This window comes from Anopheles funestus, chromosome X (genome assembly GCF_943734845.2).
Source record: "Anopheles funestus chromosome X, idAnoFuneDA-416_04, whole genome shotgun sequence".
Lineage (NCBI taxonomy): Eukaryota > Metazoa > Arthropoda > Insecta > Diptera > Culicidae > Anopheles > Anopheles funestus.
Genome location: NC_064597.1, coordinates 14,467,038 through 14,488,368, shown reverse-complemented (window position 1 = coordinate 14,488,368; position 21,331 = coordinate 14,467,038). Strand labels below are relative to the sequence as shown.

The 21,331-nt window shown below is 41.6% G+C and overlaps 1 protein-coding gene across 9 annotated transcripts in view; it reads left to right on the top strand.

Annotated features, from left to right (window-relative positions):
* LOC125760713 (neuronal acetylcholine receptor subunit alpha-7-like) overlaps positions 1-20,256 on the top strand; it is an 81,015-nt gene extending 60,759 nt beyond the window's left edge. For 7 of the 9 annotated variants that reach the window (XM_049421168.1, XM_049421149.1, XM_049421123.1 and 4 more), the window contains 7 exons: positions 4,764-4,839; positions 4,969-5,163; positions 7,722-7,808; positions 7,894-8,003; positions 8,073-8,206; positions 8,284-8,584; positions 9,236-20,256. In XM_049421168.1, the coding sequence (XP_049277125.1) occupies positions 4,764-4,839; positions 4,969-5,163; positions 7,722-7,808; positions 7,894-8,003; positions 8,073-8,206; positions 8,284-8,584; positions 9,236-9,391 (1,059 nt within the window). In that variant the 3' untranslated portion in view covers positions 9,392-20,256. The remainder of the gene's footprint in view (positions 1-4,763; positions 4,840-4,968; positions 5,164-7,721; positions 7,809-7,893; positions 8,004-8,072; positions 8,207-8,283; positions 8,585-9,235) is intronic. The other 2 variants (XR_007418038.1, XM_049421180.1) reach the window with 2 other exon arrangements.
* The last annotated feature ends 1,075 nt before the right edge of the window (positions 20,257-21,331 follow it).

Below are 21,331 nucleotides of genomic sequence, written 5' to 3'. Positions count from 1 at the left end.
ATCATCATGCAGTGATGGTGTACTGCAACCAACGGCAGACATATTGAACCATTACCCCGCGGAAGGGAGTAAGACGATACAGGGTGTGTATGTATGTGTGCGCGCGAGCAAAGGATCACAGCAGTGCACGTATGTGTTCCCGTTCTGAATTGCGGAAATGATATTATAATAATTGCAGTGGAAAAGTGGAACCATAATGGAGATTTATGCCCGAAAATGGTTCGTGGCGGTTACGAGCAGATTGCACAATACCATTCCATACCTGGAATGGGCAATGTGTTGCGCGAACAATGTTTTCCAATGGGAAGCGGGATATTCAATATGCTGATGATGATCATGATGACCCCTTTTTCGGGAGCGGCAGGTACGCGGCCGACCCGAGCACGGCAAAATGTCAATTTGTTAAGCTTTCAAGCGCGCCCAAGGTACGGTAGGGAAGGAACGTTGATTCAATTCAAAGAAGTGGGAGGAAGGGTTGAGAATATGCATGTGTGTGTCATTTTACAAATTTAATTCTACCACATATCTGGTTGGAAACAGATAAGCCCGTGATAAAGGTATTTTGTTAGAAAGGTTGTATGTTTTGATTGACCACAAGCATGATTTGTGATTATTAGCATCCTTTTTGGGAGGGGGGGATAAGAATAATAGTAAAAGTTTAAATATCGGATGGGTGCTAAACTCATTTCCGCTATTTTAGAGTTTGATTATTTACTCATGGAGACGCTTGGTACTTCATACACAAACGTGATTTATTGTTATTAGCATCAATTTAGGGGGTGGGGTGAGGGAGTAGAATAGTGGGAGTAAGAAAAACTGTAAAAGTGTAATCAGCGGAAAGGTGCTAATCTCATTTTTCGCTATTTAACCCTTTTGCTATTTACTCATGGAGACGCATGGTACTTGATGAAAGCAGGACAAAATAACGCTATAACGTTTCATGAAGATTCTTGCAATTTTAGAAAGATAAAACTTTCCCTGAACAACAATGATTGGCTTTAAAAGAAACAGATATGTATAGAAAAAACAAAACAAAAAACATTTCTTGGTTGGAGGCGCCGTACATGGAGGCGCCTGGTTGTTGATGATAGCAAGCCAAATTCATCCAACATTTTATGCATATACTGGAGGTATTACCAAATCAAATATTACAAAACTAGCTAGAATATACCTACAATATGACTACAACTTGAACTAAATTTTTACTAGGAAAGGAAAAAAAAAAGTATCTCTCCTTCTGGGCGGCGGAGACGGTCTGGATGGGATTTGATACCCGATCTTTTTGTGTGGAATCGCTGCCGTTTATCACTTACACTACCGGGCCGACGCGATTATATGCCAATAATCATATTGATCTTCTCTCAATCTGCACAATGTTTTCATCATTTTGTTGGTGGCTTGCTTCGGGGAACTTTCGTTAAATCGATAAAATAAAGGGATGATAACGTTTTAAAACTATAGTAGCAAGTCCTTATAATGCTATATAACCAATAAAATTTCTTCTATTATATTATAACTTTAAGAGAACTGATACAATTTCTACCTTTCTTCAATTGAAGTTTGCAAATAATTAAAACAATTATTTAAACAATATCCATGGAGACGCCTGGTAGCTAATTAAAAGGGGGTGTGAATGCCTTAACAACTGCAAGATATGTCCTTCGTATTGATGAGTTTCATTGCATTCTGTTGTTTGAAAATAACTTGGCAATTAATCTTTCATGGGATTATGGTGCTGTAATTAAAAACTTTTCTTCTGGATGAAACTTCCCATCAATGGAGGCGCCTGGTGCTTGATAGAAATGTAATGAAAAAACTACTTCTTGTGGTTTAGATAGAAAAGAAATGGTAATAATTTAACCTAAAACATCTTTATAGCGACTGTGCAAGTAAAAATATTTACGACATTATTTTAAAAAACGTGTGAATAAAACTTTTATTTTTATCTGTATCAATTTGTTCACACGCACCATAAAGGGAGATGCTCGAATTAAAGTAGCAATATCCTTGCTGCCAGTGTGTAACCACTCCCCCACTGGAGGGAGACACAAGTAGCTTCTTCTTCTTCTTTTCTGGCCTGCTCATGGTCGAGCACGTCGCGTAGACATGGCCTGGTCGCCAATCCGTTTCCAGGAAACTCGGTCCAGTGCTGCAGTCCTCCACCCCCGGCTGCATCCGATCTCCGACAGGTTTGACTCCACCTGATCCAGCCAACGAGCTCGCTGTGCTCCTCTCCGCCTCGTGCCGAACGGATCGCTGACGAGCACCTTCCTGGTGGGGCATGAGTCCGGCATCCTCATCACGTGCCCCAGCCATCGTATCCTTCCGGCTTTGACCACCGTCAGGATATCTGCACCGCCAAACAGCTCAGCTAGCTCGTGGTTCATTCTCCTTCTCCACACGCCCTGCTCGCACACACCGCCAAAGATAGTCCTTAGCACCCGCCGTTCGAAAATAGCGAGTGCATTGGCATCCTCCGTTAGCAGGGTCCAGGACTCGTACCCGTAGAGGACTACCGGACGTATCAGTGTGCGATATATCGTGCATTTCGTGTGTTGCTGGAGCCTTCTGGATCGCAGGAGTTTGTGGAGCCCGTAGTAGGCACGATTTCCCTGAACAATGCGCCTTCGGATTTCGCTGCTCATGTTGTTGTCCGAAGTTACGATCGTACCAAGGTAGCAGAACTCCTCTACCACCTCGAGATCGTCGCCGTCAACTGATACTCTGCTTCCGAGTCGGGCTCTATCACGGTCAGAGCCTCCTGCAGTCAGTTACTTTGTCTTACTCGCATTGATCCTCAATCCAATTCTGTCGACCTCGCGTTTTAGTCGGGTGTACGCGTCGCACACCGCTGCAGATGTCCGTCCGATGTTGTTGATGTCATCCGTGAAACCGAGAAATTGGAGAGAATGGGCGAAAATCGTGCCCCGGATGTCGAAGCCCGCGCTTCGCATGACACCTTCCAGAGCGATGTTAAACAGCAAACAGGAGAGTCCGTCCCCTTGCCTCAAACCCCGGTGAGATTCGAACGATTCCGACAGCATGTTCGATACTCTCACCTTGCACTGCACCCCATCCATCGTGGCCTTCAACAGCCGTACCAGCTTCCCAGGGAATCCGTACTGCTGCATGGTGTTCCATAGTTCGGTCCGATCTATGGTATCGTAGGCCGCCTTAAAGTCAATGAACAGGTGGTGCGTGGGGATTTGATGCTCTCGGCATTTCTGAAGGATCTGCCGTAGAGTAAAGATTTGGTCGGTGGTCGATTTGCCTCCAACAAATCCAGCTACACAAGTAGCTAAACACCGCAGAATGCCAAAAAAATCAGCTCCACTCATCGGTGACATTCGTCAAAGTGAAATCTCGTGCGGTGAGATGATATTAACGTCACCTTGATGGATAGCTTCAGGCAGCCCTGCCAAAAACTCCCCAAGCCCTTCCGGTACGATCAGTGGGTGTGTGTGTGTGCGTGTGGTTAGCATTGTTGGTTTGGAATTGTTTCGCAAGGAAACTTCCCACCCGTCTTTACCACCGGCAAAAAACCCTTCAAGCCTTACAAACCCGACAAAGCGATGAATGTGGTAAATAATCAATTAAATTAAGTCATGGCAAATTAAATTTTCTCCTCTCATGGTGTTTCTAGTAAGTGTTGGTAAGTGTTACACGATGCAATCAACTGGAACGATAGAGTTTTGTAATTCATCTTCGCCCGGGGGAACAACTCCCCGATTCCCGATTGGACGACACACAACCACTCTTCCCGTGGTAGTAGAGCTAGCCGCCCAGTGTTTATTGGGGACGGGGGGTGAGGTTTTGGCAACTGTGAGGAAACCGAGCCGATAATTAATTGCAATTAATGTGTTTAAACGAACCAACGGGTGTGTCGGATGTGGAATGTTTCGTGTACAGAAGAAGTCGTCTGTCACGTTACATCTATCTAGCCAGACAATCACAGAAATGGGGGCTATCGATCATCGCCGGTAATTTAAATTGAATTTCAATCCGTCAAGCCATGAAATTGACTCACACACAAAGGCAAAAGATGCTCACTGGCAAGTAAAAGAGGAAAAGAAAAAAAACAGTAAGATTAGGTTGCTTCTTTGTGAGTTTTATGAGGCACGAATGTGAGATTGCGGTTGATTGCGGCAAGAAAAGGCAGCGCTTCTACGTTTGCGTACGTACGGTACATGTAGAAATTGTCACTTGAAGGAACTAATTAATTTTTACCCAACCATAGCACTCTGCTGCACATACCGTCAGGTTCCGCACAATCAAATGAACCGCAATCAAACGCGCCTTCACTCAACCGCCATACAGGCGTTTTATTGTGAGCCGGTGAGTTGGTTGTTGTTTTTTTTGCTGTGTTTTGCTTTGTTTCTTCTCTTTCTGTTTCTTCTCACTGGCAGGAGGTGGGAGGGGAGGAACACAATCACAAACACACACACACACACACATACAAAAGAATCGTGCTGGAATTCCTGTCAAAAACTCGGCACAGTTGTACCGGGGATTGGGAAACAATCGAATGACGCTTTAATAAGCCGTTCCCGGTTTATCTATTCGATACACGCACACATAACGTAGGGCTGGGATGAGTTTGGCGTGCGACGGGACGGGACACAGTGGGAGAGATCTCATTTCGTCAGTAACGATTTTTTATTTTGGGAAGAGATTTATGGATACGCATTGTTAGAATCTGTCGCTGTCAGTCGCTAGTTGATATGGTACGCGTCCAAAGTAACGAGATTGTCGTATCATTTCAGCTTGATCTACAGCTGCAAGATGAATCGGGTGGAGATATTAGCAGCTTCATCACAAACGGTGAATGGGAGCTACTCGGTAAGTTCATTTAAAGCTACATGATGGCAACATGATGGAAGTGTATTCGTGCAAGATACTTCATTCCTATATATTTTTTCTCTCTCTCTCTCTCTCTTATTTACACACACATAACCTACAAATAAAAAGGAGTGCCTGGGAAGCGGAACGAAATCTACTACAACTGCTGCCCGGAACCGTACATCGACATCACCTTCGCGATACTGATCCGCCGCAAAACGCTCTACTACTTCTTCAACCTGATCGTACCGTGCGTGCTGATCGCTTCGATGGCACTGTTGGGTTTCACGCTACCGCCCGATTCGGGCGAAAAGCTTTCGCTCGGTAAGTAGCAAAGCAGTGATTTCACCTTCAAAAGACAAACCGTCATGCGCCAGCATACTGCCGATGACCGTGCGCGAACGTTTTTTTTTTGTTTTTTTTTTTGTTTTTCGCGAACAACACCATATTGCTCATTTTGCCACCCCATTTTAGGCACGGGGAAAAATTGCTCACTTGCACAAAATATTTCAATGAAAAACGAGCATTCTTTTGCTATAAATTATCAAACGGTGCAGTGATGTGCGGAACGCACCGGGGGGATGGGGGGGGGTGTTCCTCGGGCATGGCCGTTCCATGGCCGTTTGCAAAAATTGTTGGAATGAAAAACACGGATGAAAGCTTTCCATCCTGTCTCTCAACCAGAAAAAAAAACCCAAATAGAAAAGACAACAACGAGAAGGGGAAAAAACACATATACAGTGTGTCCCTTGTCCCTGATGCCTGGTCCGAAATTGCATTTGCATCGATAAAATATATCGCTCCATTGGGGTTCCGGGGACGTATACGACGCAGCAAACCGGCCTGCTGCTTACGGGGCTTGTGCGACCCTGAGAATGCCTGCGATCGCAAGCTATTCCCTTCTCGGCAGGCAGGCGCTGCCAGTGTCAGAGCTCAAGATGGCAATTTGCCAACGATAACCCCAATGTCCAATGCAATTGCATACCATCCCGCTCCATATCTCGTCCCCTCGTTTTTTTGTGGGGGGAAAGGGCTTTCCCATTCCCATTTCGCCTCTTTATACGCAAGCGTTCCAGTATCGGAAATCAGTTGCAGGGACGCAAACACCCTAACACGGGTAATGAGAAGGAAGGGAACGGGGACACGGTGGAATACCAAAGTGGTTCACTGTTCTGGCTGTTGTTTTGCTTTCTGCCCGCAAAAACGGCCCAGACAGGGATCGATCTTTTGCGCGTTGCAACACATTGCATAGCGTTACCGGCCGAAATCAAGCGCACCATGAAACATATTTGCAATAATGAATACAACCAGAACCAGTGGTTGGCGAGGAGAGATGTTTAAGGAAAAATTCCATCCATCTTTAATTACCAAAATTTTGGGCTGCATTTTGGTGAACTTTACTCTACAATAAAATAAGAAGAAATTGGAAAAAATACAAATTTACAAATATTAATATTTAGGAAAGAAGAAGTAAGACGTGAAGAATGGGCGACTCAAGGCGCGTTGATCTTTTTTTCCTACTTTTCGCGTTCGCCACACGACGGTGTTTTACGGGCTGGTTCACTACAAGGAGACAAGTCCCGATACAAAAACAATAATTGTGGTAAACCTTCGCTTTATATACCGTCGGTGCAGTGTGCCTATATACCTTTCTCACTCAGGATACTCATGTTATGTCCCCGTACTTCCCACTTAACATTTGAATCTAGTGCGCATGTTTCCTACTAGATGGCGCCAGGGTCGCCACAGTACTCCCCTTTTAGAGCGGTGTTACCTGGTAACACCGATCGATCGATTCCGTCAGGATGTTGCGATGCAGGATGGACCATCAGATAGATGAGCAGCGGATGCTGGTGCGATGATGGAAGGGACATCATTGTCGAACGCTTTTCAGATCATCGTTGACGAATCGGCTGGTGACGTGAGCGAGGAATCGCTGGGTATCGGCGTCCTTCACGATGAAACGGGTTGAAAAGTCGTTCGGTGCCTCCTCGTCAGATTAACCCTGCTAGCGTCGTCCTTCGTGGTGGAAGGTAAAGGTTTGTAGCGACGGCTCGCCCGTCAGGCTTTAACACAGGATGGGCATGCAGCGATTACGGTTGTATCGCGCGCAACTCGGCCTCGGTGTCGGCGATTTCGGTCGGACTTGCAGATATTGGCGCACACAAATGGCGTAGCAGCAATGGTGGTGATAGTAGATCGACATCTGTTGCAAAACGCGATGGCGGATGGTATCGGTTACAAAACTCAAAATGGCGGATAGCATCGGTTCTTCTTCTGCTTGACTTTAACGACCTTGCCGGTCACGCCGGCCATTTCTGGCTTACTAGACCTATTTTTACCATGTAGCTGGATAGTCAAATGGCGGATAGCGTCGGTGTGCGGTTCCACGACTGCAGGTCACGTTTTGCAGATTGCCTCGGAAGGACGCGGAGCTCGTTGTTGGGACGGCGTGTCCGCGGTGCCGTTGGCGGAATACCGTGCACCGTCCGGAACGCCTTCAAACGGGAGAGTCGAGAGGCGATGTTCGTCGGGGAGCCACTTTAGGGATGTGAGGGTTGCTTGTCGAGTGTGGGGAAGCTCCGTGTGTGTTCGTGATGCACTAACACGGCGTTGTCACTACTGGTGCACTTGTCGACACTACATATCATGGACACTGACCTGTGTAGAACTGGACACGCCAATACTCCTGTCCTGTTAACATACTTCCCACTTAACATTTGAAAGTAGTCCGCATGTTTCCTACTAGAGGGCGCCAGATTCGCAGCAAATATACTATTGCCATTTTCGTACGATGATTTTGTAAACATTGTTAAAACTCACTCTGTAATCGGTCAGACAAACTAGTTAAACTAAACAGTCGCATCACTTTTCTCTCTCAGGTGTCACGATTCTGCTATCACTCACAGTCTTCCTAAACATGGTCGCCGAGACGATGCCGGCTACATCAGACGCAGTGCCTCTCCTAGGTAACGTATCCATCTTATGCGATGCACTAACTCGAGCAAACAAATTCTCAATTTGCCCTGTACATTTTGCTTCCTTCCATCCCAGGAACCTACTTCAATTGCATCATGTTCATGGTTGCCTCATCGGTTGTGTCCACGATCCTGATCCTGAACTATCACCACCGCAACTCCGACACGCACGAAATGTCCGAATGGGTACGTTGAGCCGCACCATCGCGAAGAGGGAAACATTTTTCAAACTTAGAATGTATCGTATCTCTTTAGATTCGCGTTGTGTTCCTGATCTGGTTACCGTTCATCCTGCGCATGAGTCGACCGGGTGAACCATACCCACATCCGTGCCGCCCAACGGTGGACGAAAAGAACAAGCAACTGCAGGAGGTGGAGATGCGCGAGCGGTAAGTGAAAAGAGGGGGGGTTAAGAATCTTCGGTGTTCGGATAACTCAACCCTGATTCCCTATCCCTATCGTGCAGGTCCTCCAAGTCACTGCTAGCCAACGTACTGGACATCGACGACGACTTCCGGTGCAATCACCGGTGCAACACGCTGCCACATAATCCCACCTACTACCGAACCGTCTACCGTCAGGGTGAGGATGGTAGTGTGGGACCGATTGGTGCTACCGATACGATCGGCCGTTCCGCCGGTCTCGGTACGATCAGTGCCGGTGGTGGCCGCCTACACGAAACCGTTTCCTCGCACACCTGTCTCAGCTCATCCGCCGAGTACGAGCTAGCGCTGATACTGAAGGAGCTGCGCTACATCACCGATCAGGTGGGTCCCTTTAGCTCAATATTGTATTAAACGTGACTTTTTTCTTAGAGTCAAACAATGTCTAAGTATTATCGTATAAGTGTACTATTTCCTTCGGTTGAGTGTCTGACGGTATGCACAACGTATTTATAAATAGACCAATCTCATAAACCACATAATATTACGATAAAACATTAAAAAATAGTTACTGTATGTTTGTGCTATTTATTGCCTACCTTTAGGCGTAATAATTGTTTAATGGCTTAATAATTTATTCAAAGTAATAATTAATTATGAAAATTAAAAACCATTTCCATTTACAGTTAATACTGATTGATTTTCAGTATGTTTGTTTGTATTATTAGAATTTGGTGGATTGTTTTTTTTTTTATAGAATACCGTCAGGCGCTATGACGTTTTTCAAACAAATCTCGTTCGAATTATGTCGAAAGGAGATCAACACTTTTACAACTCCATTTTGTCATACAAATTGCATACTTTAATTTTACTTTCGTTCGAATTCGTTCGGGTTTTAATTCGATCAGCAATGCAAGTAACAAAATCAATCGCCTAAAGTAATGCAATCCGTTTGACAGCCGAATCTGTAGTGTAGCACCATGTACAACAAATGTAACCTCATCTATGTTCATTTTCTCACACACACCACACAAGCAGCTCCGCAAGGAGGACGAGAGTGGCGAGATCACGCGCGAATGGAAGTTCGCCGCAATGGTAGTCGATCGTCTGTGCCTTATCATATTTACCTTGTTTACGATCATCGCCACGCTGGCTGTCCTGTTCTCTGCGCCGCACTTTATCGTTTCATAACAACCATCAGCACGGCGGCAGACCGGCACCAACGGTCACCACGATCGTACTACTTCTACTATCCTTCCTACACGCTTTACCAACACCGCAAGCGACGAACCCGGCACGCACAACCCGGTACAGGGCAACGATGAGAATGATGACGACGGCAACGATAGGCACGGCGACGGTCGCAATGGTTTCGCGTACGAGCTGCAACGTTGCTGCCCGCTACCGCTACCACTGCTGCTCGTACTGCTCAGCGGTGTGCTGGTGGCGTGCTGGTGGTTGGTGCGCAAACGGCACTCGCTCGCATACGGACTCGCACAGCTGGTTACCGTTGCTGACTATCGTCTGCGACGCTATGTGTACATTTTCGTGAAGAATTTTAAGCTAATCAACGACACATAGAGCAGGCAATAACGGTAACGCAAACGCTAGTGCCGAATACGGGGGCAAGGCGAATTGATGTACGAGATGTGTCAACGGCAGCATCCATGGGATGGTGTCAATGCAGAAAAAAAAACGGACGGTACTACTCTGCGTACGAAGCGGAGTTCTTTTTTATATCACAACTCAAACCATTTTCACTATTAAAAAAAAGAAAAAACAACACACACAGACACAAAACAATTAAAATAGAGAGCAAAAAAATACGAAACTTTCAGGCAGCAACACTATAAACGGGACAGAGAAATGCTTGAGTGACAGCACACATCGCAACAACAACAAAAAAAAATATGCAAAACAATGGAATGAACGCGTAATGGTACGTGTGTAGCTATGAGATGATCCAGCATGAGAATGGAGAATGAAGAGTAAAGGGCAGGGGGGACGGGTTAGTTTCACCAAACTTCCCCAACCTGGCTAGTGATGGCAAGAATGGGCTTCTACTGGCCGGTAACACAACGCCTCAATACCCTCAAACGAAAAAAAAACAAACAAACCACGCGTAACCGAGCGAAAGAAGAGAAAAGGCACGGGAAGGGAACGGAATACTACCAAAAGTACCATAACTACCGTCAAGAAATTCTACTAGTGCTACTAATACTACTGTTCATACAAACTACTATTGCTACAACTCCTACTACTACTACTACTACTACTATTACTACTAAACGTCAACTACTAATAATACTATGAAAAGTGCGAAACAGAAACAGGAAAAAGAAGACGAAGAATAAGAAAAGGAAGAAGAAGAAGAAGAAAAAGAGTAAGAAAACACACTCACACAAACACGAGCAACTAACTAATGCTTCTACTAATTGCAACTACTATGATTAACATTTCTACCAATAAAATGGCGCCACCTATTCCTTAGGCTGTGCTATTTGATCCTAGGTGAGAAGAGCTCGCACACCAAAAAAAAGCTGCAGACAACAACATCAAAACGAAACAGTAAGAAACTAGCGAGATGGCAAGCTAGTTCGAGATTGTGTTTCCCGCCCCTTCCCGTGGGCGGAAATACCCCCTTCATGAGTGTGTTTTTTCTGTCATTTGTTTAATTTACACAGTCTTACCAAGATCATCCAGCAGATTCGAGTTATGGGAGCTTTGTTACCGACGGTTAAATATCTTCACTTCGTAATTGAAGCGGACTTAACCGTTTTGCTTCCTATCAGTTAATAAACTCTGCTTGCTCGTAGTAGACATTCGGTGACAGGATTTTACGTAGTATACGTTTGCATCATTTAGCAACAACAACAAAATAAGAAGGTTTTAACTTACTTGTTCTCGTTTGGTGCATGGTTTTGCACCGTTTCGCTGTTAAAGCGCATTCATATCGTAACTTTTTCCACCTGTTTGCTTTCGAGAAACATATACGGCAGTACAATCATACCGAACCGTTTCAGCAGACCGCTGTGGGCGAAGCTGTCAATCTAGTTAGTGCAAGTGATCAATGCATACCAGGAGATAAAGTTCATGGCCGTAAGTCGTGAGCTTCGGTTGATGCGTGGCAAAATACTGAAAACATAATAACCCAAAAACCCAGTCCACATGCGGGCTGGCAAACTGTGATGCTAGCGAAAAGAAATACACACAAAAATACCCAACCCCGATGCATGAGATGAGATAACAACGGCCGTTTCTTTTAATGGGGAGAGTGTGGGGGGAGGGAGGGTAGTGAATGACAGGAACTCGCACACGAACTACCTTAAACGTAGAGCAAAGTTTCTTCCCGTAACACAACATTAGCAAGTCCCGAGTCCCCGCCCCCCGTTATCGTGAGGTTGTTCCACTAGCTTACTTACTAACCGCTATCGGTGCTGGAGAAACGTCAAACCGAGCTGACAGCTCGTTGGTAAATAGTAATTGAACTGAGTAGCAAGCGAGTGAGTGCGATGGATAACAGTACACTTTCTCAGCAAGCAGCGTGACAAGCAAGACAAATCAAGCATATGCGAAGCATGTGCGAACAAGCTAAGAATGAAAATGCAAATGGTAATTGATTGACTGGTTAAGCCAATTGCTAAGCATCTTCTTCGTTAAAGTGACGAAGAGAGTGGAGAGTGAGCAAAAGGAGCGTTAAAAAGAGGGAAAAAGTGATGAAGAGCAATAGAGAAAACGAGAGACAGCTCACACCGCGTTAAAACACAGCCGCGAAAAACAGACACTACACACCACAACAATATTTGACAGTTTTACAGTGCCTAGAACTACGAAATGCTTTCAATTGAATACATTCTTCTGCCAAACAAAACGTTCTTGCATGTGGGTTTTTTACTATCGGTTCATGCGTTTTTCTGTTAGCTGTTTTAGGCGTTAGGCGTTAGTTGATGGAGGGAAGAAGCAAAATAATAAGAAAACAAAATATAATACAAATAGCAAAATAGTGAGATAAATAACACGTCACGAGTTGGCGGGCTGGTGGATTTGCCCGGCCTTGTATCAGAGCCCCGCAGCCACAGAGCGTTTAGTAAGCAGGCAACAAACGTTAGTAGCTCTGTTTCGATAACCGTAGCCTGGTCGCGACATGTGTGTTGCGTCAACATTGTCCCGCGTTCGCACGTTTTACGTAGTTGTTACTAAGCTAAAGTTTTTTTTTGTTAATATGTCGCTCAGTATATAGTCAATATTTGAAGCACTTTTTCGCGCCTGTTGTGTGTGGTAGCGGAACTGTCACGCTGAGAAAATGTTGAAGAGAGATAGAAAGAGGGAGACAAGGAGAGAAGGAGAGAGAGAGAGAGAAAACGAGATAAAGGCAAAGTAAACAGTGACAGGTGTGGATGTGACGTAAAGCAGGACGTAAAGCTTGCGTGACGTAAAGCAGGGCGAGTATGGACAGATGAAAAAGAAAAAATGCTGTGATAACCACTAACAAAACAAAAAAAGTAATAAAAATAAAACTTAAATAAAAACATGCAACAAATTACAGAGGGATTCATTGACAGTAGGACATCAGTTACATTAACAACAATCGAAACAAAGAAATTAAACACAATAACCGAAACAATTGCAACACAATACACAATACAATATGCATCTAAAAAAACAAGATGGCTATTTCGAATAAATTTGCAAAACACGCGAAACGCTTGATCGCAAAAGAAGTTGAAAAATAATAATAAAACGTTACAAAATAGCAAAAACGCAGTGCAGCAAAATAAATACAGACAGACAGCAATTACTGCAAGGTGCCGCCAAAATTTAAAAAAAAATATATTGCAAACCCCACCCACCCCTTTCCCACCCTTCCTATTTCCTCTTTCATCCCGTTTTTAAAACATGGATATCTGAATCCTTAATCTCACGTTCCAACCGAAATATTGTGAAACGTTAACACTGTACACTAACGTTGAAATGTTGCATAAAGCCCGCATCTTCTATCTAACCCGGTATCTTTGTGTAAGGAAAGGGGGTTTGAAAGAAAAATATTAAAAACACCCCAAAAAGCATACAAGTTAACCGATATCCGACTATTCTCATTTTAAGTAACCTTAAGATGCAAACGTTGGAGATTCCGACCATAAGATGCAAAAGTAAGAATTCCCTGCTCCGCCTACTTTCACAAAATGCCATCAAAAGCATCCAAAAACATTAAACAAAACGACAATGGCACCAGTCTTCATGTGGATTGTGGCTAGCTTTAACATTCTTGTAAACGCACCATTCATTTGGAAAGTGTGAAAAAAATGACATGAAGTTTAAGGAAAGAAATACAAATTAAAACATGTAAAACAAAACACAACACAAACTCTAATCAGGCGTAAAACATTATAAAAAAGCGAATGCTCAGATACAGAGAGAAAGAGAGAGAGAAAGAGAAAGAGAGAGAGAAAGAGAAAAGAAAAAGAGAATGAGAGCGATAAAAACAACAAAAAACACTATAATCTGCAAAGTAAGCATATTTATACAACATATAAACGTTACACAGTACGTAAAAAACAACATAATGGAACTTGAAAACCATATTAAACACATACTTACCAAAAACAAACAAAACAACAAACAAAATACTCAATTAAACAAATAAAAAAGCAAACAAAAAAAACACAACTAAAATGAAGAGTAAACAATCAAACAAGGAGAAAACAAAAGCAAACAAAAAAATATGTTAATAACATTCTACTTGAATCGAAACGATTTGTAATACGGAAATTTAGCGGAAAATATCAAAATGCTCTAGTACTTGTTGCGCACATGTTTCCTTATGCTCATGTCCCCCCGACCCCCACTCCCCCTCCCCCTATTCCTCCTTCGACCCTACTCCTTTTGTTTTCTCCATTTTCTTCCATACGACAAAACAAAAACAATCTCCTCTTGCCTTAAACCCTCATCCTTCTCTCCCCACTTCTCCAACCGCGACCCATTACCTCCTCTGCCGGAGCTTCAATCAAAGGTAACAATAATAACAACAAATACACACACACGCATACACACATCTAATACTAGAGAGAAAAAAGCTAAACAAAGCATTAAAATAACATTCACACGCGTAAAAAAAACGCGATATGAAAGTTTAAAATCCTGGCGGGAACTGTTGTTACATTTTTATACATTTAAAAGAAAAACCAAAATCAAATCGAAAACAAACGACTAAAATTACAAAAAAGTTATTAAAGGAAGCAGAACAAAACAAAGAACTAAAACAAAAGAGGGGCAACATAAAATAGAAACCTAACGTTCCCTCTTTTTAGGCCGCCATGTTTCTAACGGTGGGGTTTAAAACGGTTGAGTGAGTGCGTATGAGTGAGTGACCACGTATCGAAAACAGCTGGTCCGGTAACTAGTGAAGCACAAGTTATCTAGGCAGTTATGTTATAAGGGCAAAAAAACAGCTGCAAACAGCAAAGTATGCATAACACAAAACAGAAAACAAAAACACCTAATAAGCAAGAACAAAAAAAAAACTGTTAAATCAAAAGTTTAGCAAAGTAAGCGCATAATGTGGTATTACCGTTTAATTAGCAAGACCGTGCAGAACCGGAACTAAAGTTAAGCTAAAGCTCAACAGTAAAACTAAAACACAAAAGGTAAACAAGAACATATTTGTAATCCCACTGGGGCCACAGATGGAGTAAATAATGGCAGCAAACACTAAAGCACCCGCCGCCAACGGTCGGGTTCACAAAACTTCAAACAAGACAAAAGCAAACCCGACCGTTGCTAGGTTTTACGGGCGCAAAGAAGTGAAGAAGGGGTAATGGGAGGTGTGCGATAGAGCGTAAGCAGTCATAGTTAATCGTTACTTATCGGAGAGAGAACGGATATAATTCCCATGTAAAATCAACCAAACGTCAACAAGACAGCGAGCGAATGAACGTTAATAGTAGCATCTGTCAACTAACGCGTGAACGCGTTAGTAGTAGCTGGCTCACTTCTTACCAACACTTGCAAAACACATGTTTCCCCGATCCCACTATGAAACCGGTGGCTCACCGTTACGAGTGAGATAGTAATAGCACTAATGGAGCGCCTAGGCGACACGATTGTGACGAGTAGTGATAGAAGAGTACAATACTAAGTAGGCAGCTGTCCAGGTGACAGGTCGGTTTCGGACCTGAACGTCAGAATCGGTACCGACAAGCGTTAGAGCGAAAACGAGTGTAAACAATCATGGCGTAACTAAAAAGACTCCACTCTCTCTCACCTTTTCATGCGTTCGTCGTTCAATCGCACCGAACTTTATCTTATCACTTCGCGCACACACACAAACACACCGACATAATTCCATTGAAAGCTCACATTGAAAGCAGGTGCTAAAGTTGTAGCTAGGTTTCGCTACTTTCGCGACTGTTGATACACGTAACATACTAAGAAATACTTATGTGTGGATGAGCTAGTGTGATGTGTCAGATCATCTATACTCTACTCAACGCACAACGGCATGCGTTCCGTTCCGCAACCAAATATGCAAAAACACCTTCCTTAACTCGATAATCACAGTACCCTCTTTCCGGTATATCACAGCTTTATATGCAAAAAAGCAAGAAATAAGAAGAAACACACACACACACAAACACACACTCTATCTGACATGCGCAGCATACGGTCACGGCACTCTTGTTATACAATTATACAACCTTACTAAGAAGACATACCACTAACTGTCATGGCTGCACGTATCGAAAGGTGAGAGGATGCTATCGATTGAATAAAACCCGGTCTTCCAACGATAAGCGAACGTGAAAGTGAATTAAAAAAACGGACGGAAAAAGCGATATCAAACTATTTAAAACAAAACAAACAACAACTAACAAAACAAAACGTATTAACCACTCAGTACACAATACTTAACATACACAGCCGAGCAATACCCTCGCTGCTGGATAAATCGAACAAATGTAAAAGCAAACAGAGCGCCAAACTAAGAACACCCAAAATACGAAGAAGAAGAAAACAAAACGCCATGCCAAACAAGCAGAGCCAAACGTTCCCTGCAAGGGGGCAGATAAAACGAACAATAAAACGAAGCGCCAAGTTATTTAGATTTACAAATAAGCGGCTACTATTTCTTCCCCCCCATGTCTTAGAGTATCGGTGGAGGAACATGAGGAATCACGTGAATAACGATAAACAAGGAAACGAACTATACGTCACGTTAATAGTTAAATAATATCAATCCAACACTGAAGAAGTTCACTCGTCAAATCGTCACATCTTTGTTGTTTTGATACCCTTTTTCAACAAAAAAAAATGAAAACGTTTTTCGTCCCATTTTCCTATCGTTCCCAAAAGGAAAAAAAACAGGCCGGAAATTATGGAAGAATGCGCACGAGTGAAAGTAATTTTGCGTTGTGACTCGGATCCTAATATGGTCTAGTTCGGTTTTAGCACATCAATCAGCTAACTCACCAAAAAACACGCACCAACCGCAACACGTTTCTATGTGCAACTATTCCTCCCAACTACACATACCATCACAAACACATACAAACACACCACTTACACAGCTATTTTAATTAATAAAAAAAGTATATACTAAAAAAAATATACAATATAAATATAAATAAAGAAAATGATCGAAAGTAAAGCATAAATGTCTAAATCCGATAAATTAAACACATTAACGCGAATTTCGAATACTCCCGGTGGCGTCACCGTTGAGCTATACGTTGAAGTGCGCGCCTAGGTGTTAGTGAGTCGAGACTCGATGAGAGATACAAATTGAGATAGCACCAGATTTATTACTAACATATTAACGCGTAGTGCAATTACTTAAACTCCATTTGTAATCCTACAAACCCTCCCGTTTTCCTTCACTCCACTTTTTCTATCAATTTCATTGTGAGAACATTGTACACTCACACATATCGGATACTTAGGTTTTGTTTTCATTGTTTTGTTTTTTTTTTATTATTAAAATGAACCGAGAAACTTTATGTCAAGTAATGAACTCCTCGGTATGTGCAATACTAAGTAGGGTTTGTTATGGTTTTTTGACAGTTAAAAATTCCGTAGAGCGCGAGCATGAAAAGGAGGGATCTTTCTACAATCTAGAATCGGATACTTTCGGAACGAAACGATTGTAACTCTCACTCACTGTTTAGCAAAAAAATGCAACTTCTTTTAAACATGTAACCATGTCGTAAGCGTTAAAGGTGTGTTGAATACATAAAGAGTACTAGCAATAATAGTTCCCAAATTCTGAAACTGAATTTAATATACTTTTTGAACGAAGCAAGAAAGCAAAACTGAAAGTTTTATACTCATACAAGAAACGTGTTACATCTGTGTGGTTTTGTTTGCAGCCTGCGTGGGAAAGAATATAAACGCACGATCCCGGGCACTGTTACACTCATTAGTTGTTAGTCAAATCGATAGTCAATTCGTTTCTTTAACTATTACTAAATAACCAAACGCAAACCAAGGCCAAGAAACTGTACGTGACGGTACGAACTGCTCGCGGGTGCGATGACGTTACCTTAATGTGTCAACTAGTTAAACGATTCGTCACGAGTGGTTGATTTCAAACACTGTTTAGGTGAGAACCACGAATTGAAGAAGAAAAAAAAGTATACCCACTCAGAATACAAAACACACGGTCAACTGTTTAACCAATGTTCTGCCAGTTAAAGCTAATGATACTGTGCCAAGTTTATGCAACTGCAATCATTACACACAACACAGCAAAAACGTTACTTATCTACAACATCAACACTTTTTAATTCGAATCTTAACGGATCACCGTGCTCTGTTGAAGTTAATTGGCGAATGTGCCTACAAGCATGCAGAAAACATAAGTAACGAGTGTAACTGAACACCACCTCACCGATAGACCTATCACGAGAACAATTGAAATGGGTCTTCTAATTTACTAGAGTGGCCCTTTAATAGTGATTACATACTTTCAGGCGTTTTGCAACATAACTGTCATCAAAGGATGCATTCATGAGAAGCAATGCAAATTGCTAACTTAATTAAAGTTTTTTTAAAGTTTAAAAATTATTGTAACATAGGTTACAATAGTTATTAGCAAATATCGTTGAAAAAAAGACTTCATAATTGTTTCCCTGGTTAAAAACTGTTCAAAGGAAACTAGCGCACTCCTAATATGCTAGTTAGTTATAATACGTTTATTTTAAAGCCCAAATAAAGGCACAGTTCGCCTAAAAGTATGCAATGCGCAGTTAAAAACAGAATATAGTAGTAGAAGTTATTTTCGTTAGTCAAAAGTATTCTTCTAAGTTCCATTTTTCCCTTTGATTTGCAAAACTTCATCGTTTAAAATAGTAAAATTAAATTAAACTGTACCATTTCCATACTACCGAAAGGGCAGTGACGGATGGAAAGACGGATGAATTTAGCTGAAAAAAAATCTTGCCATAACGGTAATCCTTTCGCAGGGCGTGTAAAACATACTCCGTAAGGTTGGCCACCGTGCTCTAAAAGTATGGCTCTAAAAAGGCGTTAAACTTAAATTATTAAAAAAAAAAACAACAAACATAAAACACGCACACAAACATTAACAAGCTACAGAATCAAACACTACTAAACTCTAACCTTAAACCAGTTGATAAATCAGTTTCAATTATGTAGTTAAACTTCTGACAAAGTTAGTGAATTGTTCGTGCATTTAAAAATCAATGCATAATATAAAGAAAGACAGAGAGAGAGAAAGAGAGAGAGCGAGAGAGAGAGAAAGAGAGAGAGAGAGAGAGAGAGAAATTGTGAAAAATTGGCTCACCTCCAGGCGGTAACGTAACACACCGAATGTTTCGAATGTTTGCATACTAATACTTCTTATCTTAAGGTCGAAACGGTAGAGAAGATTAGAAAGGCGGTTAGAAACCGTGAGATAGTAGAACGTCAGGCGTCAAGGTGACTAATGCGGATTATTGTAAAACAACAAAAAAAAAACTTCCAGCCAGTCCAGCCCGGCAACGTTTCACTGTGACACTCCTGTTGTGAGCGAGCAAAAGCACACTAGCACACCTCCCTGTACGGGTGCCTTGCGCTTACTAATAACTACAATCCGGTGCGCAGCAGGCAATGATGGCGACTGTGGCAAATGGGAGGATGGCGCATGTAAAAGTGACAGCAATGGGGCGTTTAAAACTTAAAGCAAAATTTAAGTCTAACACTAATAGTCCGACGCTAAACTTAATGGATGAGAAAGCCAAAACAAATACATACACATTTTATAAAAGAGACATTAAAACAAAATAAAAAAAAAACACAGAAAACAAGTAGCTGTTAAACTAAACGAAAACACCTTCGGTGTAGCGAAAAGGTGCACCCGCAGCTCGCCCGCAGTATGGCGAAATATCTTTCTATGCTCCCGGTATAAAACGAAACGTGAACGTACGTGGTAGGGGTAAGGAGGACGGAAGTTAAATGGGGCTGCTGTGCAACTTTTCATAGATTGCATAGTGAGAGAGCATAAATCAATCATTGCATTTTTTGAAAACGTTCAATAATGGTTGTAAGCGAGATTTGTTAGCAAAAAAAAAGAAAAAAGGCACACATACACACATACAGACATGCACACATACATAAAAAAAACAACAAAAATAAACACTCACGGCGCGACAAGTGATGCGAAGAGCGTGAAGGTTAAGGAAAGGAAGAGCGTGAAAAAAAACAACAACAAAAAATTAAACAATGAATACAAGTAAACCAAACTATTAAAATTGACTTTTTTCCAAAACCAAAAATCAAAATCAAAGCACAGCACTAAACGAACGTATGAAAACGCAACGCGCAAAAGAAGGAATAAAGAAGATAAACTACTAAACAAGCACAGCAAACAATACACAGCAAAAAAAACACAAGACAAAACAATTTACACATTCAAACACAACACATACACACAAGCCGGATAAAGTAAATTCAAAGTAAATGAATAAACTAATAAACCAAAACAAAGCAAAAGAAAACCAAAACGGAACAACACAACGGTTGAATTATGTTCGAAATAAATTATTCAAATAATTTCCAAACAATTCGTACACATTTTGTAAACGTCCAACATCCGAATGAACAAGTAAATGAATAAGTATGTGTTATTTTGTTTTTCTCTTTTGATTTTTAGTTACATTTTTATTGTATTATATATACTTTTCAAATGTATTTAATATTACAATATTCCTTTGCTTACGTTGTGTATGCTGTTACGTGATTTTTTGTTTGTTTTGTTTGTTCTTTTCTTGCATTATCCCTTTGTGTGATTTTCCTAGTTTACCTGTCTCCTGTTTATTACTGTCGTCTGCTTCGCGTGCTGCTGCAAAAAGTGAGAGTTTGCTTCTTCATTTTTTTATTGAATATGCGCATTTTTTTGTTTTGTTTGCTTCATTACTTTTATGTGTAAATCCTTCCTGCTTCACTGTTTGTTTTACATGTTGTAGAAATGCGTATTTGTTAAAACACTTCACACCTTCATCACTTTGAAATTACAATAGTTTCATATATTGTTTGGAGCTTTTTATTGTTTGTTTTGTTTCGTTTCTTTTAAATATTTTATGCCCAATGCCATTGTTATTTGCTGGTTCTATCAAATAAGTTTCCCGGTGTGTGTGTATGACCTCACTCACAAAATCTACAAAAAAAACCGTAAAGGAACAGAGAAAATAAAATAAAACATATTTATTTCTTTACGTTATACTATGGAATGAAATAAAATACTTCTGGAGAAACGCGAATGAACCTACCGTTGCGATGTGTCCGTAGTACACAAGCAAACGGAAGGAGCAACCGAAGGTACAAACATAATTATCCCGACGTACAACAAAATAATAAAAAAGAAGATTAGAAAATCGAATATAAAAACACGTTTTTCTTCGTATATAAAAACAATCCTACTAACCGAGCAGAAGGAAAGTAAATTGTTCCTCTAAAGGGCCGATTACATTATGTACTTTTGCTTGGTTTTTACCATGGTAGAATGTGTCAAAATAACTTCAAACTGCACTATTTGACAGAAAACACCATGGCTCATGTGTAATCGCAATCTTGGAACAAAGTTGGTTTTTTCTATGCTACCACACGGTGACAGAATCTACACAGGACAAACCGAATGTT